We start from the raw sequence: 24,425 nt of genomic DNA, 5'->3' as shown, positions 1-24,425 counted from the left end.
TGATGTCAATTTGAAAAGCTGACGCTTTAGAGACAAAAACTTTTCGGCAGAATAAAACGCTGAAAACTTCACAGCGGTTCGGTGAGCAATCGTAGCATCTCCATCTCCCCCCCCAAAAAAATGAAACTCTCTCTCCACATCATCCTCCTCCTGGGCCAATCCAGTCCCACTCGGCCTGCTGCACACCCCCACTCACACCACAGCAGATACTTTCAACATTGCTCACAGCTGCCGTAATACCATAATTCACACCCCCACTTTCCACGTTGATATCAGGGGCGAAAGCCTGCGCTAACTTCACCGCGTAGCACTGCTCTTTCCTCATGTCCCCGGAGGCTCCATGATGCAATAAGTGCAAACGTCCAACATTTCAATAGGAGTGATTGGGACACCAACAACGCATTTGACAATTTGAACTTTTCACCGCTCAGATGATAAGGATGTGTGATGATGGTTCAGGGTGGGGATCACACATCTTCCTATGGTGATATAGGAACACAGTCTCTGCATAAGGCAAAGTCTTGTTTCCTCTAAATGGTTTTCACTTCAGGGAATCGGTTTCCCAAGGGGGGGGGGGGGGGGTAATCAGGAATTAGGCCTAACAAATGGGGCCGGCGTCCACTCTTACCCATCTTTCAATCTCCCTCATCAAATCAACCTGTTAGCGCCGGGGATGGGATGCGATGAGCCGTCGACCTGCATCCTTTGGTGACGGCATCAGTGAAGAATCATAAACTCATTAAAAAACAAACAAAGAGCTCGAGCGGCGACGCAGCCAAGAGTACATACCTCCAGCTTGGGAAAGCAGGAAAGCCTTTTTATTGGTGTGAGGTAGATCACAGCACAGGTGTGAGTGGTCTGCATGTGTGTGTGTGTGTGTGTGTGTGTTGATGCATGCAGCGTATGGGTGCAGGTGTCTGTGTGTGATTGTTGCATGTTCAGCCAATGACTTAATTATGCTGACAGTGCTCAAAGGAATGGAAGTCAGGAACTAGACTCTTTAAGTGAGAAAAAATGATTTGAAAACATCAGATATATTAACAGGCATTTTCATATTTAAAGGTGGAATGATGTGGAGAAACCATACAAGAGAAAAGAATTGCAGAAAAGCACTGCTGAGTACAATGCATTTACGCAACTGGAAAAGCTCATAGAACTTGTGTTTTCTCTGACACTTAAAAGAAAAGAGCACAGAGTTCACATCTCTGTCAATGCGCATTTTGGGAAAAGAAGAAATCTGGAACTGAAGATGGAAAAAAGACAGAAAAAAGTGTAGAATAAAAAAAATAAATAAACAGAATGTGTTGACATTTTTTCATCTGAGATGCAATGAAGTTGTGTTGGACGCTGGATGTAACAGATTGGAGATGTCTTTATTTATACGAAGTACGCATGACCATAGAAGGTGAATATAAAACTTTATATTGCATTGGAGCATATGCGTGTCTTATTAAGTGGGTAGTGTCCAAATCGTCCAATGGGGAGAGACCGTTTCAAGGGGGCAGAGTGAGACGGTTGTATCCTAACAATCAAACCACTGAGATGCACAGAAGAAGAGCTGTCGGCCATAATCACGCTGACGTGCTGTGCACATTTCACCATTTAGCCTTTATGGGGAAAAACATTCTTGGCAAAGCGATAAGGTCATAGTTTGGCATCGTCGTCTTCTGTGAGGAGTCATGAAATACAAACCTTTCAGATTAAACTTCGTCCTGACTTTCTGTTCAGCAGCAGTTTCTGATTAGGCGCTTAAAGGGAAAATCCCGTAACAACTGTTACTGGTGACGAAGCTTGTGGTTTTGGCTTCTTTTGTTGTTTAGTGGTGTGATTTTGAAAACGGACACAACAGCAGACATATTTTTCGGTTCTCAGAACCTTGCTGTTCTCACTTAAAACTTGTGTTTTTGAATAGATGATGGATTCTTCCTCTGGGGAGCTTGTGGGGATTCTTGTGCATAGCTTTGGCTTGAAGGGACAGCGTGTAGGAACATCTAGCGGTGTGGTTACAGATTGCAAGCAACTGAATACCCCTCAGCTCACTCCTCCCTCTCAAAGACTGAGGTAACGCCGCTTGCCTCGCTCAGAAGGGTTGGGGTTAGAATAAATCCTTGTTGGATTAAGAATATCTACAGCAAATTATGTGAATATGGCAATTGATATTTAAAATCTTGTGTAAAACAAATGACATTTCGGTCTGAGGTTGGTGCTTTAGCGACGCAAATGTAGTGTGCAAAATCAAAATGGTTTATCCTCCAGATGTCAGTGCTGCGCTCAGCCTCACTCGACTGCCAATCGCACAGTTGAATCGTGCTGGTGACGGGAAAATGTGGTTAAGGATAATTTATCATACATAACTAACAACATGGCTATTTCAGAGTCAATGATTAGACCTATACATTTATCACCCAGAGCACTCACATAGGAGCTAACACTATCAGAGGCTAGCTTTTCTACAGTCCGCACATGTAACAGCTGTTTGCAGCTTGCTTCTCCCCTTGACTGACCTGTAGCTTCTCATGGGTTGCGGAAAATGGAATTAGGACCAAAAGTTCTATTTACTATATTTCTACAGATAAATAGAGCTTAAACAGAAGGGTATCAATGAGTACAAAAAAAGATTCCACTATGTCAATTCTTAGTCGGGGACGCCCCTAAAGCTCACTGTCTTTGGATATTTCCTCACTTTTCATCTGCTCAACCAGCGACCAATCAAATTGCTTACATATGTCGATTCCCTCTGACAACTGCATAATCAGGGAACGCATTTCATGCTCAATTTCGGGTCTTTCTAATCAGTGCAGTGAAATGCAGTCAACGTCCTGCTCTTTGATTTCAGTCCAGTGAGCTTCATGCACAGATCATCACAACTTCCCTCAGCATTTCCCCCTGCAGATCCTCCTGATAGTTGTGGTTTATGAGTTTGCTTTTACAGAATTGTCTAGTCCACTATGGGAACTTGCTCGATGTAAATTTGCTCTGTTGGTGACATGCTCCAGTTTTAGTTTGAGGGGAAGGCTGCCTGTTAAAAGAGTTACAGCTCTCTGTAATCCTTCAGATTATCAGGACGGCAGAAACACTTCCTTTTTCCTCTCAAAGTAGCTCAGCAGATTAGCCTCTTATCCCACACACATTTAATCGTTTCCTTTGATACGAGCGAGTGTGTGGTCTCGGTCAAAGTACGCAATGATGGCAAAATCTATTGAAATGTGTGACGGACACACACACACACACCCTGGGAACTGCAGAGACAGCCGACTGTTCTGTAGCCAGGATGTAGCATTAGTGACAAACAAGGAATGCTGTTAATCAGATTTAGTGTAATTTCCGAAAAGGAGGAACACCTCCCTCTGCCCCTTCACTCACACTTTCATTTTGATTGCTTTACACCACCTCAAAAAGAAAAATAAGGAAGTCATGCTTCTCATTTATGTCATATTTAATCTTCTGAACATCATCTAAAAAGGAAATCTGATTTAATAACCATAGGAAGACATTAAAGCTGATAAAATGAAAACAATAAATCAAATCACTGTGTGAACAAGAGCCGTTCCAAGTGATAAAGCCACAGATAACTATCACCCAACTCTGCAAATCCCTTGCGCTTTACGCAGTGTTTTAGTGTCTTTCAGCTTATGGTTTTGGTTTTCAGACCCACAACTTTACTGTTTTGGTTCACTGATCTCATCAGCGTTGTTTCCAGATGCAACAGCTGGATGCTATCAGCTCAGCAAACGGACACATTCGGCAACTAGCTGGTGAACATAGTGGAGCATTTACCAGTTTAAGAGTCAGATATTTCCTTTAGGAGTTGGTGGAGACCAAAAACGGAGCTAAAAGAGAGTAAAACTGTGTAGGACTGCATTTGACCATGTTAATGTGGTAGAAATCATCAATGCAGATGGATTTTCGCATTGCCAGATAGACTAAATGACAAACAAGGAATGAATAGTATTTAATAGTATTAAAAAGCCAAATCCGATTTCTTTGCATCCTACATTTATTTGTCGATTCAGTCCGGTGGGAGAGATGAAAGAAAACAAAACTTTAGAACTACGTAACCTGCTAAAACATGACAGTAATTACATAAATATCGAATTAAAAGAAATAGGGGACGACACTTTAATGTCTTCAGCACAAGTCCCACACACTTTGCACCTCCGATGTCAACGTTGTTCAGCTCCGTTAGCGCTCACGACATGCTACAACTTGGTTTTAAGGGTTTTAAAGGGTTACTTTGAACATTGTTTTTCAAGACAAAACCCAATTAGAATTTTAAAAGGAAAAAGAGGATGGAGAAGAAGTGAGCAACTTTCCATAGATTCCTTTTTTATTTTCTCGACTTTGTTTTTTCAAGTAAAGTGTGTTAATGAAAACAGCATGAAAACAAAAACAAAATGCTAATTATCGGACAAAAGTGTTTACCGTGGCCCGTTAAAAGCACAGTATACAATTAGCCCAGACTTTGGTGGACAACTTTCATTGGCTTCTTTCCTCTGTGGTTGACTCACTTTTATTCTCCTTTTCTGCCATTTCAGTAATCCACTTGTTGGCTCGTGAGGGAATGCCAAAACGCCTGTTGATTGATGACACAGAGATGCATTAGATGACCAGTTATGTATGTATGAGTTGGTGTTGTTGCATTGTTTGTAGCCGATCTCCGTCTGTGCATGCAAACCCTTTTCCGTGGATATAAATCAGGTAACATGTTGCTCAACTAAATTACAGCAAGCTTATTCCCGACTAAAAAAAAGGTTGACACGTGTAATAAAGGCGAAAAAGGGACCTACTGGTTATATTGTGTTATATGTGTGTTTTTATAATAAAAAAAATCAGTCCAAAGAAATTCGCTCGACCCTACACACAATGAGCCAGTTGGAAAGTTTTACTTTGTTGCATTTACTGTAGGAGACGTAATCCACAGATTTGTTTATTGACTGCCTTTGTTCCGGCCTGCTTTTTCCCCTGTCAGCCCTTTAAGCATGCATGTATAAAAAGAATCATTTTATAATCATATTCTTTGTTCTTGTTCCACTGCTGACGCTCAGGCTGGAGTAGATTCGCTGCCAGCGACGGTAAAAAAAAGAAGAAAAAAAAAGACCACTTTGTTTATGCTGTAACTGTTGCACAATGGGGGTTGCATTTCACTTATTTTATGAGTGGTGCAGAGAAAGCTCAGGGCTCAGTGTGCTTCTGGCTGAGATGTGTGTGTGAGATTGTGTGTGTGTGTGTGTGTAGGGGGAGTTTGGCTTGTTAAATGTGAGAATCTCAGTGCTCATTGTTTCCTGGTCAAGATATTGGTACTAAACTAGTAACTTCCCTGGTGTTTTAGGTTTAGGGTCAGCTCATCTTTGACTTCATCTCTTTGGTTCCTGGGTGTCCAGGATGTCATGTACTCACAATGTTTGGGGATTTCTAGTTAAGCTGTCTCTCTAAAAAATACATTTCTTCTTTTTCTACTTGTGAATTAAAGAAAGGGTCTCTGAGCAGCTGTTAAAGTGAGATTAATCTACGGCGGTCCTCCGTAAATCTTTGATGTGCTGCCTGTTGCGTAACGATCTGCAGGAAGGGAGCATGAGCGAACTTCTCCCCACAGCTTTAGGTAATTAATGTTATTTCGAGCAGCGCGTGTTCCTCAACAGATCCAGCAAAAGCTCCTGTTACATGTTAGTCTGTTTAATTTAGATGTGTTTGTTTGGTTTTGATTATGGGACGCCGGGCGGGTCTCAACCCCAGCCATTATTGGCCTAACATGAGGGGCTGTTTTGCCTCAGGAGATTATGCCAGGTCCCATAATCCGAGCTAACACTGTAGCAGCTGATTGCCGTCAAACAGACCCAGTAACTGAAAATAACTCGTATTTGTTTTAACCTCCTTAAGCCACCAGATGGGTGGGGTTTACCACATCAGGACAATTCAGATAGTATTTGGTAAAGTAGGAACCACAGAAAGCGTATGAATGCTGTCAAATGCTTTGCTGATTGCCTACGAACGTCTTTGCGTGGTACTAAAAGACAAACCGCACTCCTCTGGTTGATCCTCGCGGGTTAACAGTTGTTTTTCAGATACCATGTGATCCAGGCTCAGTGTCATTCACCGCTGGTATGGGTGAACTTTATTTTGGCAGGATTGAAATGTGAACCACGTGCACATTTATTGTAGTGAGGAAGTCATGTAAAGCTGTGGCGTCGTAGAGACTGTTGTGAGACTTCATCCGACCTGAGCAGTGGCAGGGATACAGTGCAGAGTCTGAGTCAGAAGATCAGATTCTCTCATTCATTTAGAGGTTTTTGCCTCGGCTGTTATAATCTGAAACAGTTCTTTGGCAAGTAGGGTTACGCACAAGCAATTAAGGGTTACAGAGAGTGCATTACACAGCAGCTTGTATGAATTTCATCAGTAACTGAACAGTTGTCATTAGCAGGAATAGTTCCACTGACAAACACGCTTATCCACTTTCCCGACGATAGCTTGATGTGATGATCAACACCTCTCCCTGTCTGTTAGATATGAAGCTACAACCTGTTAGCTTAGCATAAAGACTGGAAAGCGGGGGAAACTGCTAGCTTGGCTCTGTCCAAAGGTAAAAGCATTACCGAGCGCCTCTAAAGCTCACTAATTAACTCTTTATGTCCAGTTTGTTTAATCCATAGGAAAGAAAGACTGTAAAAACGATTTGTGTTTTTACCCCAAGAAATAGTTTTTATTTCAACCTAACTTTCAGCAAAGTTACTTGTCTTTAAATAATTAACAACTCAATAAATTCCAATGGTCTAATGTGCACATATCGGAGTAAACGAGACTTCGAACGACAGCCACCAGCTTCACCTTAAAAGCTGAATAAAGAAGTCAAAATGGTCCTATCAGTATTCATGTACCCTCAAGCATGCATTCATTGTTTGTTTTAAATCTTCGACTCAAGTAACAGAACCTCCAACTGTAAATTGGGAAACCTTTTCTGAGTTTCGGGTTTCACCTTTACGGGAGACGAGTCTGTGGGTGGGACAGTATGACTAAGAAATGACTACGTGTGGGAGACTTGGTGGGAGTGTTTATTTCCACTTACTGGACAATGTCGTCTCAAAATCTTTGATTTAATGTTTTATTATGACAGAGGAGGTAGAGTGGTTGAATCCATTAAGGCTGTGAGTCAGGGATGGGGAGGACGGGTCAGTCCGTGGGCAGGGGCCAGTCGCTGCGGCTCTTAACCTGGATGAGTGGCCGGATAAATCACTTTTTTAAGAACAGCTTGCTTTGTATACTGATACACATTTTGAAAGTTCATCACGCAGACAAACTGCTTTCCATACACACTGCTGTGAGGGGAACGTGTGACTGCTTGCTTCTAGCCACATGCTACTTTATTCTAGGGAGGAAAAAACTGATGCACGTTTTTTTTCCGACTACTGAATTGTTCCCGTCCTTCACCAAAGCCAAGAGGAGGATGCGCAAGTTAAAAATGAAACGATGTGCTATGTTTTCCTCTCTGTCTGCACTTTCTCATAAAGAGGCACATCATGATTTACTGTTACTCTGAGCTGTCAGACGAGAGATTTTCTACTGCGCTTCAATGCCAAAACTGAAATCTCATTTAACTGTCTGGCTTGTTCTGGAGAGGCGAGTTGGATTTGTGTCATCTGAAGTATTATTCTCGTTTGTTTAAATATCCTTTCACCTTGTTATACAAGTTTTTTCATGTTTCAATTTATGAGAAGCATTTCAATGGAGGAGTTAAAGCAGCCGAACGAGTCGCTCTCTGCTCAGAACTTGGATATTCTAACAGACATATTGTTTTATGTGGAGATAAAAACCTGTAATCCTCTACAGTATTTTCAGGACACTTTTTATTTTAACTCTGGACCACCCGGTTACCTCATCTCCTGATTTTATCTGGAAGATACTGAAGCTCCAGTGTCTTTTTCTATTTCAGGAAAAGTCGAATCTCTTTCTTTGCTCTTTGCAGATAAAGTACCTGCCTGAGCTGACAGACACAATACTAATTTCTCTACGGCAAAAACACTTCCCAACCAGTCTATCTAATGTCATATTTAATTGTAAAAACATGGCCTATGGGGTGAAATGATTCGACATTCTTTCCGATAGGTCTTCATCTGTTTCAGGACTAAAACAAGCTTGAAAAAGTGCCAAAATCTTCACTAATATGAAACATGATCCAAACCAATTAATTTGCATTGAACACAGGTGATATTAGCTCACCAGTTGGCAGATTTTTCACCTCATGAATTTTGGACTTTGCTGGGATTTAGAAAAGAATGTCCATGACCGTCACAGCCGTCAGCGCTGGCAGATACTCTCTGGTAACCGTAAAGTAAAAAAAAACACAAATGATTATTTTCTGACCTGCGTCTCGTCTACTTCCACCACATTTTGGATTTGTAATTTGTGCTCAAACAAGTTTAAACTCCTGTGACACTTCCAGGTCATCATAGAGAGACATTTTAGCCAGAATGTGACAAAGAATATAAAATTCAAGTGGTAAGAGTGTGCTGCCACTGTGGCTGAGGGAGTCTGCATCATTTGTTAGCCATACCAGAGGTTTAAGGGTTGAACTAAAATATCTCAACAGATGTTCATGTTCCCCAGAGGATGTATTAGAAGGACTCTGGTGATTGCCTGACGTTTCATGCCACAATGCGGTTCACATTTGTGGCTTTGAGAATATCTCAACAGTAAATGGATGAATTGCAAAAAGACAGACATTTATGTTCCTCTCAAGATGCGTTATAATGACTTTGGTTTTGCCCCGACTACAAATATAGCGTCACCAGCAAGTCAACATTTGAATTTGTCCAATACCAAATACCTGAAAAACTAACTTTGTGTTAAGTTTAATTACCAAATGTTAGCATGTCAGCGTTAGATGGTGGACATCATAGACATGATAGCTTAGCATTCAGTGTTGAGCATGGCTGTGGAGTCCTTTTACGTTGTTTCTTTTCTTAAAAATCGAAATTTAGTTTTGCTTATTTATAGTATGCAACATGCATTGTTTTATTTATTTTTTTTGTGTACGACACAGTGTTGAGCTGAACTCCTTCAGTAATGAGCAGATTATAGGTGATTAGTGCAAGTGTCCACTGATCTGTGACAGTCAAATTGTCCAGAAGAACAGAGTCACTGGCGGATACTTAAAAGTATGATGTTATTGGCAGTCGCTACGGAGCAGAATGGTTCGAGGAGCAAAGAATTCAGACAGGATGGCTGTGACGGCTTCTGGAGCCTTTTTATAATAACAATACCAACGCAAAGGCATAAATGGGCGCACAGTGCTGCATTGACAGAGTCAAAATACACCGGCATGCGGTTAATCCGTTTAGAGCAGCGAGATGAAGACTCCTGGTGATTCGTTTGTATATGAGATCCAGTTGTACACCAGCTCATTCATGACATCAGTGGTTGAGCTTCGTTACCATCTACACTTTGTTCAGGTCCGTCTGATTGCTCTTTATATGTTTGGAGAAAATCTGTCTCCAAGCAACAATTTTGATGTTATTCAAAATAAAGAGGGGCATTGGGATGAGGGGGGGGGGGGGAGAATTAAAGTTGTGCTTGTATACATGCAAGCTGCACACACGCATTTGTACTGTGGATCGCTTTGAAAAGATCGTCTGATAGGAGTTGGCAAGTGAAGGATAGAAACTGTGCCTTTTGTTCCGGGCTGCGTTTTATTTTCCATCATACCTGCCCCTAATGAGATCAGGAACCGACACCATGCTGATCGCTTTGAGAGACCTCGGGTCAAAGCTGCATTTGAGAACGGTTTTCACATGCACGTCCCTACTTGAGAATTGTTCAATTATTTTCTTTTTTGGTGTTTGAGCAGCCCACACAGTTGAATCATTACATGCGAGAAATGAAGAAGTAATCAAGAGCTCCTGGTGTTATTTCAAAGAGTTGGCTCAGGTACGCTGCTGGGACACATTTCACTGCAGAGGATTCTGGTTCTCCTCACGACACACCTACTCTCTCTCCTCGCTGACCCACAACTCCATCTTCCTGGTAAAGTTTGTGCTCCCCTGAAATCCTTTAGACCTGAAATATATTTAAGGGCAGCCGCAAAGCCAAGACCCATTGCTGCTGTCAGAGAGAAGGCCGACTTCCAACGGCAGAGTAGAGCCGACTCACGAATAGATCATGAGTAAAGACCCGGGGAGAGAGGGAGAAGGACGCCCATTGCTCTGAATGTGCTTTGGCTCCTTTGAAACTTAATCAAGGTTCAAACTGTCTTCAGCCAAAGATCAATTCGATAAACTAGCCTCCAGGCTGAGCTTCAGAGCAGAGCCACTCACACCCTTGTTACAGTAGCCGAAACAAAGAAAGGCAGCGGCCGTCAAGTGCTTGAGGAGGAAAGAAATGTTTTGAGCAAAATGGGCAAGTGACCCATGTGTCCAATTTGTACGTTAGTTTGGCATAATCTCAGATTCAGCTGAATGCAGCCTTTGTTCAAACACGGTGAAACTAGAAAGAACGTAACGGAGCCAAAAGGAAAGCAGTTCTGTTTGGAAACAGCTCAATATCTTTCAGACGCAACTGTTGTGTTATGTGAAAGCTGAAGTGAGTGTTTCTCATTGCAGTGGCTGATCGGAGACAGGGACAGTCACTGCGGGGTCATCTGCTCTCGGACGCAGGGGAAGCCGGTGTGCGGCTCGGACGGCCGGAGCTATGAGACCGGCTGTGAACTGCAGAGGGCGCGCTGCAAAGATAAAACACTGACACTGGCACACCGCGGCCGGTGTCGAGGTGAGGATTGAACTCTGGTTTTCACTCGATGCCGGCGCATCAAGACGATCTAGCCGCAGATGGAGTAATTTGTCAGGGTGCATTCAAGGAAACTCAGATTTGTGAGTCATCTGTGACTTTTTAATGCCAGAAACTATTAACATGACGTGCAAGTTTGCACATTGTCTTATTTCCACACAATTCATGTCAGCAGCTGGCACTGGAAGTCTTATTCACTGGAGTTTCCATGAATGCACTAACAAGGATTTTCTAAACACTCTGTGCCGACAACTGCATCACTACTCGACAGTAATATAACTTGGAAAGATAAAATATATAATTCAGTCTTTTACCAAACATACTGCGATGAATGGAAGAGAGGATTCCAATTAGGGGTGAATGATGGATAACTACTTATTATAACGCCATATTGCCTGCTCCTGCCTCTACGGCCAACGGAAAGGTTCCTAAGAAAAACTGCCGACAAATATTGGTTTGACGTACAACACAGTGGCCAGTTGCATGCTAGCATCCCTTAACCATGCCAAGACCCCACAAAGCTTCAAGTGACTTTTCTGTGTTTCAGGTAAAAATTGGGTGAAAATCGATCAGTTGCCGGCGGCTCCGGCACCAACTTCCACATCTGAGACAAGAGACCTGGAGCTCAAAGGTAAGGCCACTAAACACCTTTTGAATCTGGTCACCAGGACTACAAACGAGGAGATGGAGCTCCAATGGTAAGACTGTCCTCTGTAGCAAAGACTTGAAGCCAGCACTAAATCTGAGACTGTTGTAAACTTAGAAAGCGACGCACTGGTTTACTTGAGACGAAAGCTGCTGCAGCTTTGAGTGAACGCACCAAGACAGAAAAGTAGACCTGAAGAGGAGATGTCTAAAGTGGAACTGAACTGAAGATGTCTTTCATTTTCCGCCTCTCTGTAGGCGTGTAAGTCTTCACAGACCAGGATCACACACTTCCTCAGTTCCTGGATGCCAGCCACTCAACAGCAGCAGAGATTGATAGGTCTAGAGTCAAGGTTGGAACCTGGCATTTCCTCCCTTTTCTTTTTTTTTTTCAGCCCCACTGTCCATTAGGAAAACGGCATTCCCACCAAATCCATGTTTGGAGTGAATTTTGTTCTCTCTGTATGCTAATACATGGTTCTGTTTCATAATAACAGCGGTGTGCCAAGGAAAGGAGAGCTGGGCAAAGCTCACAGTCTTTGTAGCCGCGGCAGGCCTGTTTTGTTGTCGTGAAACTGTTGCTTTATTTAGGCAGGCAGCTCATGAACAAATGCCTGACGAACGCCTGCTGAGGTGTGCGTGAGATTCAGATTAAAAACACAACTGATCAATGTGACTACAAACACATAGCTACGCCTGTTACAACAGGCAGACCTGCTTGTTCATTATTTAGCTGTCAATCATCAAGAAACGGCTCATTATTCAAACACAAAGTGATTATAAAGTGAAGGTTTTCTTCACCCAGGTTATGTAGTATGTGATTGGCAGCCAATCAAGCTCTCCTTACAACAGAAATAAATAAAGAAACAAACCTTTAGATGTTCGGTTGTTTCTGTCTTGTCACAACTTAAAAGCACAGACTTATTTAAATGATTTATTGAGGTCTTCCGTAGGACATTGGACTGATTTAGCTTGTTCTCTAAACGACACAAGCGCCACAAAGTTTAACAAGCGTCTTTCTAAAGTAAGACTGAATGTACTCTCAGTCAAAGTCCACGCTTTTAAATTTGTGAAACCACGTCTGTCCTTTTCGGTGACTTCATCAGCCAGTTCTGGCTCTGTCAGTCTTTGACTCTGGAGGAGACAACATGTCTGTCTCCTTTCAGGTCCAGACACACATTTTTTTTTAAACATTTATTTATGCGGGGAGAATGTTTGCCAAAAGTGGAGGGCTGCGGTCGCAGCGGTCAGCTCCCCGGTGTGAGCGTGTACACACGAACAGTTGAACATGAAGCTCAACTCTACAGGAGCTGCGAGTGCAATATAAACAGTAGTTACTGACGGGATTTTGAACCAGCGACCAGCTGGCGTGGAGACCACTTCACAGTCTCTGACCTTTCAGCCACTTCCATCGGCGTCCCCTGAGAGCAGGAACACAGTCGGTCACTCAGTTTCCACTGACATTTCTGAATATCAGTGTGGAGTCCATGACGCACTCCTCAGCACGAACAATGCGGTTTGGACGGAGAATTTAAAATGAGTGAATAAATAATGCTCCTGTCACTTTATGTCTATCAAAAATGTGTCCTTGAGCAAGGCACTCAAACATCAGCCGGCGCGCAGTGGCCAACAGTAGTAAACTGTGGTCGCACTGGCCAGCTCCTCCCAAGGTGTGAACGGGGTGTTGTCGATTCAGTGAAAACACAACAGCAGTGGTGTTTGTATGCAGTGTGTGAGAGCGGGCTGTCCTGTTAATCTGTTACAGATGCAGGTCAGTCCAAGTGTCGCGTTGAGAGGAACCAGGCTTTGGAACAAGCCAGGAGACCTCAAGAGTCCATGTTTATCCCAGAATGCAACGAGGATGGAACATTTGCGCAGGTCTGTCTCGCTACCTCCACCGTTTTTCTTCCTCTTTATCCTTCACTTTACCAACAGTCTCCCCTTCACATCACCCAAGAGATCAGTTTCACTTCACTTAAATAGAAAATCTCTATTGTGCTCTTCACCTTCTGTTCAATACACCAACTACATCATGCATGTTACAAAGCTCTCGTGTGTTTTACCTTTTTGCATATGCAGGTCCAGTGCCATACTCTGACAGGTTACTGCTGGTGTGTCACCAGTGACGGCAAGCCAGTGAGTGGCTCCTCTGTGCATAACAGGACCCCGGTGTGTTCAGGTACTGGGGCAGGGGGGGGGGGGGGGGGGGTGTTTCCCGACAGTTCTTAATTAGGGTGGAGGGGCAGCACAACGAGCATTCAAAATGCTTCAATGGTGGCTGCCTTTGTAAGATGTTGGAGCCAGCAGTGCTTGGAAGCCAAGTCACCGAGGTTTGAGCCAATTATCTTTCAGTCACTTTAGGAATTGGAGTTTTTGTCACAATTCAAATACAAATGTTTTTCATAAATCAGAATGGATGCAGTGCATTCGAGGCAGAACTTACGTCTGGGCCTTCATTGGGTCTGTCATGCCATACTGTGGGCACATGTGTATTACATGTCATGTGGCATACAGCAGGTGCAGGGTCAATGAGAAGGCTAATGGCCATACATCCAGGGGCCTCCCGCTCTCCCCCCCCCCCCCCCCCCCTCGTCTAACTGCTCTCAGCAGGCCGGAGGAGAGGGAGCGGCGCTCTGAACACTCATCCTGGATGGGAACACTTTATGATAATCACCATCATTTTCCCTCAGAAGATAATACACAGGGGTCTTTGCCAGAATTGGATTGCACAGCCACAAGAGCATATGGTGCAAATTTTGTGTGGAGTGTGGTGAGAGCGGTCGCATGCCCCTCTGAAGCTGCTCAACAGACCGCCAGAGGCTTCCCGCTGCCTCCGTCTTATCCTCCCTCAATTTCCTCGTCTCCCTCGCTCTGCATTTCCCCACTTGTGCCACTAATCACCTGTCTGGTTTCTCTTGGCACCTGCTGAGTTGCAGTCTTTTCAATAGAATCAGTAAATGGAGCACGGTTGCGTATCCATTCATACAAAAAAAACAACAACTCCACGCTGCTTTTCCCATTTACTCTTCTGTGCACAACAGGACCCTAATGTCTATTTGGTATTGGTCGGAAAAAAACCAGGCTTGTTCACGACATGCTCACGGATTTTTCTAAATCTTAAAAAAGTATCCTGAAAGTGGCACTGCTGTTTCAGCTGTGTGTCCACATGAAGTAGGTGGAAGTGGAGGCTTCATGCAAGCTTTTTGCTAACTGAACAGCACGTTTACACAGTTCATTCATGCTTTTGTACCATCTTCTTCTGTCTTACAACTGACCACAAACAGAGCTGAATGAGCCGATTAGATCATGGTAGTTTCTTCCATTTTGTATTCTACAGCTCTCTGTAAACATGGCATGCGATAGGTCAATGGAAAACACCAGTCGGGACCAGATTTGAACTATATGTTAACACTCCACGCAGATTTACTTCTCTGAAAATGAATTAATCGATGAATCGTTTCAGTCATTTTTCAAGCAGAAACGGTAAACGTCTATTGGTTCAAGCTTCTTAAATGTAGGAATAATAGGCAGCTTTTCTCATATGTGATGGTGAATTGAATAACTTTCGGTTTTGGAACATTGCGTCAACAAATGAAGCACTCTTAAGATGTCACTTTGGGCTCTGCAAAGTTGTGATGGCCGTTTTTCACTCGTTTTGACAAAGACCATCCAAATTCTCAACAATCTGCAGATTAATAGATAAAGAAAAGCAGTCCTATTGTATAAAAAAACCCACATATTTCATGAAGAAATTGATAACGTCAGTGAATTTTTCCTGCCCTCCATCAGCACTATCAATTTCAGTTGTCCAGGCTGAAATAAAGTTGATGAAATTCTGAAATGTAGTTCATGGAACAACAATGTCTCCTTTCTGTCCTGCATAAGATCCAATATCTTCATTGTTTCTTGCAAAGGTATGATTGACACTGGGACCAGAATCTGGGCACAGTAAACCTGAACCTGAATACAGCTGCTACAGTCATACCTACCCAACAAATAGCCTTTACTGACATGCTCAGATGCCCCCGTAAACTATGACCCAAATCAATCATCTCACATACATTTGCAGGAAACTTCCATGAATTTATGGGAACTCATGCTGGGACAAGTGGATTGTCAGGTAGTACATTTCCTTCCAGTTGCCTTTACTCAAAATGTCTCCACTTTGCCCGTCCATTGTAATTGGTTGCACTGTCTAATCATCCCCCCCCCCCCCCCCGTGCATCCATGCATGCATGACTGCTTGCATGCGCCAAACCAGAATGATATTTGCAAATGTACTCCTTAATTTCACTGCATATCCACAGATGGTGCAGATCACACAGGTTTGCATTCGGCAGCAATAAAATAACGCAACGGGCCTAATGTTTCAATGTGTGCCTGCTGTCAAGTACTAACAGAATATAATCAGCAAACGTTGTCTAACTAAGTCAAGATGTCAGTGGGTTGGGTAAAGCGTGAGTTTTTCTGTTTAGTTGGAACAATCACATTTACATTTTAAGTGTTTCTTTTTGTTTCTAAAATGGATAAACAGCATTTTGGAATCAAACTCTTTAAATGTTCCACAGGAGTTGTTGCTGCTGTCTAGTCTTTGCTTTGTACATGTTATGTGTTTTTTCTTTTCTTTCTTTCTTTACAGGGTCAGTAACCGATAGACCACCCGGGCCATCGAACTCTGGTAGAAAAGGTGAGCTGAGACCTGCTGTAAGTCCGTGTGTGCATGCGTGTGCGTGTTTCCATTTGTATGACAGACACAGGAAGAGTTCAAAATATCTTTTGACCTGGTGTCGTTCCGTCTGATCCGTGCAAAGTCCATATTTGTGCAGAGCAGAAAGGTACATGCCTGATGTTTTACTTCGTGGATTTGGATTTAAATGCTCTTCATAACTAAATAACACATCTTAAAAGTAGCATTTTTTTCTTTGGCATGAAAGCCGTACCTTCATATTGGATCTGTTGCTGAAACTGTAAATTATGAAAATGATATAGAATGACTGTAGTTCTACAGCTTTCCTATGGTTTCATCAAAGTAATTCAATCAATTGAACAAAACTGAAGTGAAAACTAATGCAAAGATTATTTTTAAACCCAGAAGAGATGGACAGCCTCTCAGGGTTTACTCTTTATTATTAAGCACTTTAGTTGTTTCCAAACCCGGATGTTGTTCTACAGGAGAGAGTTCTTGTTGAGGTGACAGTCAACTTCAGGGTTTGCTGTCGATGCTTCCATTAACTGTTTTTTCCCCCTCTAGCAGTTTGTAGCTCACAGTCCAGACCTGGATCAAACAATAATTGACAAATACTGTAAGTTACAGAATTTGTTTTAACATGCAGCGCAGTCTACATCGAAATTAGAAATTTTAGGAAGTGTAAAAAACAAGATCAAACAAATACTGGTGCTTCTGTCTGACTGGTGTTTGACCCAGGTTTGCACTTGTCTGAGACCAACGCAGTAACCGCTGTATTTTGTTATTCACAGTTTGACCAGGTCAGGTCAGTTTGTCCATCTGATTTAAGGACTTTAGTGTTTGTAGAATGACTCCAGTTCTCTGTTGATCACATTACTTCCTAAGGAATTTTCCAGATGCTTCAACACTGCACATGGGTGAGTATTCTCGGTAGCTGAATTCACAGCATTATCTCAGATCCATTACAACTTATCGGTTTCTTAAATAGGACATTGACTCTTCTGTCCTGTGCTACACTGTCAAATGTAATGCATGGGCCATTTTTAAATCAAATTTGACTGAATATTTATTTTTGTCTGACAGCAAAACTCAACCTAGTTACTGAATATGAACAGTTTTCATTCATCCTACATGTGTGAGTGCCAAACACCACACATGTTTGTTCTTGTTACACTGGGATCAAAATATACAGTAGCAACTATCACACATTTAATTATTAGGATATTTCCTTTTTCTCATACAGTATGATAGCTGTGGAAAAATGTTAGAACAGTGAGAATATGCTGTCAACTGTTTTGTAAACACATTTTATCAATATGTAGTGACATATATGGAAACTAACAGATTAAGACCACGTCATAGTAACTTGTAAACAAGTTTTGGGTGCCAAAATGAGAATATTTATTGAGACAACACTATAATTTGAAAATTTTAAATACTTAATTTTATCAAAATCTGATGTTTTTCCCCCTAAGTCATAAAATTTACGATGAAAGTAGGGCTATCGCGGTGAAGTCATTTCCGCACCGTCATGATTGGCTCAACAGCTCTATATGCGATATTATTGCCTCATTTATATTTATTCTTATGCATTTATCCTGAGTTTAGAGCAATTTCAACAGGCATTATTGTTAGGCTATTATTAGATATATTGTTGCTTTTTAAATGACAAAGATGACACTTTTCCCAACAACTCAACGCTTGTTTTTTGTTAAATACAGAACGCAGAAGGGAAAGAAAGTTCAGAAGACGCTCTGCACCTCATCACGCTGCTGCCGTTTGTAGCATCGTGTAAACATGCGGCGCGTCCGATGCAAGAATTACAAAAATTAAAAACAGTGGTTGTGGCCGTTGCTCGTCATCTCCTGTGGTTGGCTTGTCAATAGCGCAGTATTGCAATATTGTGGTCATTGCGACGGCTCTAGATGAAAGAAAGAGAATGACAAATTATTCAGCCTGGGAGCAAAGACACTTGGGAGGGATTCATTCATTTTAATTGTGATGAATAGGCATAATTATGGTGATGCAGTGATCTTTAAAAATACTCCTGTTTTATACACTATGTGGTTAGCATGTGGCCAAATCTAACCGAGAAACTGTACTAAAGAGGTACTGCTAGAACGTTTGTTGGTGCTTTTTTTGAGAGTATATCATATTCATCTATTGCTGCATATGCTAGAAACACCTGAATCAGGATCAGGTTTATCCTGAGGGTGATGCTGAAGGAAAGACCATGAGGTAATCATGTGTTCATCCAGGGGAAAACCGGAAATAGCTTTATTTTGAATGACATGAATATCGGGAACAAATTTAGGCAAAATGCGGACACGTCAATACGAGACTTGCTTCTCGTGGACCATTGCGTGAGCCGAGGGTGATTTTTGGGGTGGAGCCAGAATAATGATCAGATCGTCACTCATTGGAAATCACCCTGAGAGGACCACCGAGTATCATTGCCAAATGTCACTTCATACACCGGATGAGCGTTTTTGTGCAGACCAACCAATCAGACGACGGACCGAATCAACATCCGCATCATCTTATTTTGAAACTCAAGAAAGAAGTTCACTCTTCTTCACACTCCATCCATTGTTCAGAGGTCCGTTCACCTCTGTGCTTGGATTGGTTGTGAGTGAGCTACACCCGCACTGCACTCATGCAGGTCCTGTGATGAGGAGGGCGGTCCCCTCATGTGTGTGTATGTGAGCGTGTGCTGAATGTGCAGCCTGATCATGTTGGTGTTGTGAGTGTGTCAGTGCGAGAAGTTGATTCATGTGTATGTGAGAGATGTGGAGCTACATGTGGATGATCGTTCTATTATTCTATCTGTCTCTCTCTCTCTCTGTCTGTTTTTCTATCTGACTTGGCCGGGCCATGTGCAAATCCCAACCATTCAACAGTTCTGGAGAGTAGATTGTATTAACCTCAATAATGGTAGTCTCTTTCCGTTTCTTTCTCACCCTCAACCCAGATGATGGCTCCAAGCCCACACCCACCATGGAGACTCAGGTCCCCCCTGAGGGTGACGGTAAGTCTGCTGTTGTTACTCCTCCTCCTGGAACTCGGTGCTGAGATCGTCCCTTAGTTCGCTGAGGTGCATAGGATGTTCTCCTTTATGTACTTTAAACCTGTTGATCCTTAGATTGTTCCGACACCTCAGCGAAGCTGCAGTGTGTCAAGATTTTAACATTCAAACTCAAGACGCCATCGCTTAAGAATGCCCCGTTATATTAAATGGAAAACTCCAGCTGTTGAAAATATCAGATGACATATTTGATATTTTTGAAAGAGCTGGGATCTTGACTGCAATTTAAATCGTGGTTTTGTGGGCAAAGCTTGGCTGTTCTAGTGAGCTACTGGCGGATCGTGGCTAAATAAAGCTTAGCTGCGGTACATTCTGTGACGATCATCGAAAAGTATGGAAGTTATTGATGCTCTGTCGTCCTGTCATTGCAGAGATAACTGCTCCAACGCTGTGGATAAAACAGCTGGTTTATAAGGAGAATAAGCAGAACAGCTCCACTTCCAGGAAGCAAGGTGAGACAAAGAAACTCATCCTTATTCTCAGACCTTCACGCATTCATTCTTCCTTGTTATGAATCTTTAATAACCCTTGAAAATGGTTTAGAACAATAGGGCATCAAGTCACTATCACCGCAGTACCCATAGATTGCCAAAAGAGAGAAATGCTCGTTTTAAGATGTGTATCAAACACAGGTGGAGGTTTAGCGTGTGGGAGGCCAGTGAGGGATCACATCCCTTAACATATCACTGATAAACCCACCTCTCCTTCCACCTACTCAAATATCACCCATGCACTGTTTTCAGGATGCAATTATTAGCCTCATATTGGTATCGAAGATGAAAACTACACCAAAAAAGTAGGCTAAACCCCAACTATAGTCAACACAGTGAAAGTATCAACTCGTCTCCGGTGTAAATGGTTTCAAAGCCACTAGTTTTAAGATCAAATGTAAAACAGTTTGAGGACAGCGCTGTGCTGCCGGTATTATGTTTCTTGTTTTCTTTCCTTCGGTGTAATTTGTTTAGCTCTCTATCTCCTTTTCAATTACGTCTCGGCATGCTCACTACCCTCTGGGCAGCTGGACGCCTTTCACGCTTCTGCAGCAAGTCAGTGAGTGAATGTGGGGGGGGGGGGGGGTGTGTGTGTGTGTGTGTATGGACATATTGGTTAGCCGTTATATCGATTGATGTTTGTCTTTTATTAAAAAGTCTGCAGAATGTGCATCTTTTTTGAAAGTGAGCAAACTAGTTTTAACTTATTCTTAATCAAATGTGTCACCAGCATCAATATGTTACAGTAAGATTAGTCTTCAAACACATTGGTCAAACTTCATGTTCATCAGCATCTGCACATATGACATATTTTGAAGAAACATATCCACCGTGTCTGCGCGTTATATATTATGATGCAAGTTGATCTCTCTACCACACAATAGGGTACACAAAAAGTTGATTGTGGTATGGGCCTTTAGAATGATGGCGCTGTGGCGGGGGGGGGGGGGGGAACTATCTTCAGGGCAGCATTAAAGATTGTATTTTCGATGAGAGATTCACTGTGACAGCTCTTTGAATCTGCTGTGGAAACACGAGTTTCCTGTTTCCAATTAGCTTCCGGTGTCCTCCGAGTACGAGCGACAAGGCCGACTGAGGGGGACATGTCATCACGTTTGAGCAATGTGTGTGTCTGCCACTGCATCTGTATGTGATTGCATACAGTGTGTGTGATTTTGGATGTGTGTATCAAAAGGAGATTCAACGCCTGTCTGTGAATATTTGTGTGTGAATGTCCGCGTGTTCCCGAGTGCGTTTCAGAGTTTGGCAGTAATAAACAACAGCTAAGTATTGCACTAAGTTAGGATGTTATTGTACTTAAGCATGATACATTTTGATAGACCTCTCTACTTTTTCTCCACTACATTTTCAGTCCAGTAATTTATGATAGCTGTAGTTACTACAGTAGCTACTTCAAAGATTCACATTTCCCATCCAACATCAGATACCCTGAACATATCACTAATATAATACATTCTTTCTTTTGTCCTTCCTTTCCTGCTCTCCCTACCCGGGTGCTTTCTTTGCATTCTCATCTGATTTGAAAACATTCTAATCACAAAAACTTTCCTCTGAAATATATTTTTACAGTATTTTTCTCCCTACACGCTGGAAAACCTGAGTACTGAGAAGGCCGCCCCCCTCTGTGCACACAAACTACCTTATTTCATTTACTGGCTTTCTGGACACCCCATAATTATGATTTAAAGCGATGCGGAGATTGTGTTAGTGAAACGTGTTTGCTTGGGCAAAGCGATGCAAAGATCACTTTTCAAAAGGATGCCTTGTTGCCAGACTTTGACATGCTGTTGTTCCAATGCTGTAAGGAGGGGGAAGCGCTTTGTCGTGCAGCTCATTTACCAGAAACTCGCTAACCCCCCCCCCCCCCGCGCGGCGAGTCAAAGAAAAGAAAAATTAAATGTTGAAGGGAAATAATCCGCTCATGATATCCGAGAGCATGATTTTGAATAAAATTCTGCAGTCTTAAAAAGGGATTTTTATCTCTATGTAAATACTATTCGGTTTAAGGCAGCTTGAACCGTTTTACTTTTCAGCACGATAAGCGATGACAGTAACACGTTGGTACCAAACACGCTAACGAATGATGTGTTGAAAAGTAAGACAACTGTGTTCAAAATGACGTAATCATTTCATGAGTGAACTCTCCATCATCTCTGGTTTTGTCTCCCTTTCGGTCATAAACACACATGCACCTACATACCTACTCACAGAGTTCCCCTGTTACTCATACTTCCACTGTTTTAACTGCAGAGAGGGTTTTGCTAGAGACAGTATTGCAGTGATTACCCCACAGCTGAAAGCCATTGGAGTGAAGTGAAGAGGAGAGAGCTCTGGGTGGGGTGGGGGTGGGTCCAGAGAGGGAGGTATTAGGATCGAGAGAAGCAGAGAGAAAGAAAAAGAAAAGGAAAGTGAAGGCAGGAGACACAAACGCTTGGAGAGGTGGGAGGAAGGGATTGGAAGAATGATAAAATGTGTATCATAAAGAATGACAAACAGAAATTTTAAAAAGAGAAGACGATTTTACAATAGTCTTGGTTTGGAGCCTGGATGACGAGGGCCAAAGTGAAAGACTTGAAATAAGTCTGAACTCATCAAAGATACTGCAGATGTTCATCTTTTGTCCATTATCAGTTTGCCCTGAAGAAAGGTTACCACAACAACGAGTTCCTGACATCCACTTGTGTGGGTTCCCTTTTGTTTTTCAGGACAATATTTGTTTTCTGAGGGTTTGTGTTTCTAATCATTCGTTTGCTGCCAAGGGAAGAGAAATACAATTGAAAAAGAAACAAAAATTAAAAAATTCATAGAACAGAAATGCGGATATTCAAGGCAGGCAAAGAAGTCGTAGATTCAATTTCAACTCCACACAAAACTGAGAGGACTACATTACCAGCGTCCAGCCACTTTCCATTTATATGTATGAAAACAATTTTCTTTTGGGATTCCTAGCGTCTGGCGCCAGCATAACCTCTGTATAATAAACACTGCTAAATAATTTGGATGTGAAGGAACCTTGGCGAGGACCAGAGCCACAGAGCACAGCGCTAAGAGCACTTGAGTGTGAGTCTTCGCAGGAGAAAAACGTCTTTGGTGTCTGCACACGTTTAGTTCTCTGTTGGCAGCCATGCTCAGGAAACATGAACACACACACACACATACTTCCCAACCTCCTCAGGTCTGCTGAACCTGCCACCACCATCATCTTCATCCTAATTCATTTATATATATATAGAAAATTATGTGTACTCTTAAAGTTACATTGATTGATTGTTCTCGGTCATTGGGGGCAGCACAAAAAGCTAAAAATTGCTTCTTACACAGAACCAACCCCTTTCACACACATGTAGTAATTTGATTCAGTGTTTAACAGACAATTAAACAATATGCAATAGACAAGTTTTAACTTTATCATTTTTCCGGCTTTCACCATGTAATTATGTCGGCCACAGGGTCTCGATCATCCGGGAAAATGAAGCCTCGAGAGCCGCCGATGCAAAATGTATAAAACTTCAAATTCTGACAGCTGTTTCTTGCTTCGGCCATTAACCAGGCTGCTAGCGGTAGCCAAGTTGCTACCGCTAGCAGCGTGAAAACAAGCTAGCATGATCAGTCAAACTTATCGCTATATAGAGAATATTTGACACAGCTTGGTAAGGTTTGCTTGTGTCCATGGTACACACACATGGTGGCGGATACCTTTCTGACATAACGCCAGGTGACTATTTTTGAAATCTTCAATTGAGATCCACTTAGTTGCTTTTTCTGGTGCTTTCACCACACGTCTTAGTCAGCAGATGGAGTTCTCTTAGTTGTCACAGAGATGGTTTAGTTGCCATCCCCTTACCATGGCATTTCTGTCATGTGATATGTTGTTGTACATAGTTGTATCTTTCTACTGAGCTACAAAAAGGTTTGTAAGAGGACCGTGAGTTAAGATTCTTTTCTCAAATTGCTACAGTATTCCCAAGGCCAATAATTAACGTGCATGCTCAAAATAGCCACATTTAACATTGTTTAACAATGCGGTGGATGATGCCTGACAGTCCGTTACATCATGGGCCAACAGAAAGCCCTAAATATGGTCAAGTTGCTCTATAAAGTGACCTGAAGTACGCCTTTTTACCAACGAGTAGCTGGCCAATCACAAACAAAGCTGGATTGAAATCGTGATGTTAGCTCCAAATAGTGACTTCCACCAAGTACAACGTACAGAAGCATACCACTATAAATGATTTGTTAGTTGTTAAAACTCATTTTTTTGCTGTGACATGATTATCCTGAATCAGGTTTACGTATAAACGCCTTGGTTGTCTACATTCTTTCATCTTATCCGACACAAACTGTCTATTTACATCCAGTCAAGTTGAATATGATAGCAGCATTAGAGAGTGACAAAGTATGTGTAGGAAGTAGGAAGTAGGTTGATGTAGATGAAGTGGTCAAACTCAGGGTTTTTAACCAGAAGCCTATTTACAGTTGACTTATTTTCTATTTCTCTATTGTTATTTTCAGTTGTCAGTTTGGTTAGGTTTAGGCAACAAAACTACTTGGTTAGGTTTAGGAAAAATATACATAGCCTACAGTAGGCTTCATATATGCATACAGTATCTCATGTGTGCCCGAGTTGGGCGCAAATAGCATTGTTGGATAGGGACACCTGGGTGCTTATAGCTTCTGCCTCATCTTGTTGTGTGTTTCTGGTTTCCCGAGTGTGGTGCCT

The 24,425-nt window shown here is 42.2% G+C and overlaps 2 protein-coding genes across 5 annotated transcripts in view; one reads left to right on the top strand and one right to left on the bottom strand.

Moving 5' to 3' along the window:
- ccdc177 (coiled-coil domain containing 177) overlaps positions 1–13,515 on the bottom strand; it is a 28,957-nt gene extending 15,442 nt beyond the window's left edge. Inside the window, exon 1 of the mRNA XM_079286655.1 lies at positions 13,485–13,515. The gene's annotated coding sequence lies outside the window, so the exon portion shown is untranslated. The remainder of the gene's footprint in view (positions 1–13,484) is intronic.
- smoc1 (SPARC related modular calcium binding 1) overlaps positions 1–24,425 on the top strand; it is a gene marked incomplete at its 5' end in the record, with an annotated part of 38,059 nt that overhangs the window by 1,633 nt on the left and 12,001 nt on the right. Inside the window, 8 exons of one of the 4 annotated variants that reach the window (XM_079286659.1) lie at positions 10,593–10,758; positions 11,324–11,407; positions 13,187–13,299; positions 13,501–13,600; positions 15,491–15,541; positions 16,061–16,108; positions 19,080–19,136; positions 19,565–19,645. In XM_079286659.1, the coding sequence (XP_079142785.1) occupies positions 10,593–10,758; positions 11,324–11,407; positions 13,187–13,299; positions 13,501–13,600; positions 15,491–15,541; positions 16,061–16,108; positions 19,080–19,136; positions 19,565–19,645 (700 nt within the window). Of the gene's footprint in view, positions 1–10,592; positions 10,759–11,323; positions 11,408–13,186; positions 13,300–13,500; positions 13,601–15,490; positions 15,542–16,060; positions 16,109–19,046; positions 19,137–19,564; positions 19,646–24,425 lie in introns of all 4 variants that reach the window. The other 3 variants (XM_079286658.1, XM_079286661.1, XM_079286660.1) reach the window with 3 other exon arrangements.

This window comes from Melanostigma gelatinosum (genome assembly GCF_949748355.1).
Source record: "Melanostigma gelatinosum genome assembly, chromosome: 16".
NCBI classification, from domain to species: Eukaryota; Metazoa; Chordata; class Actinopteri; order Perciformes; family Zoarcidae; genus Melanostigma; species Melanostigma gelatinosum.
This window is presented reverse-complemented; position numbering and strand designations above follow the sequence as displayed.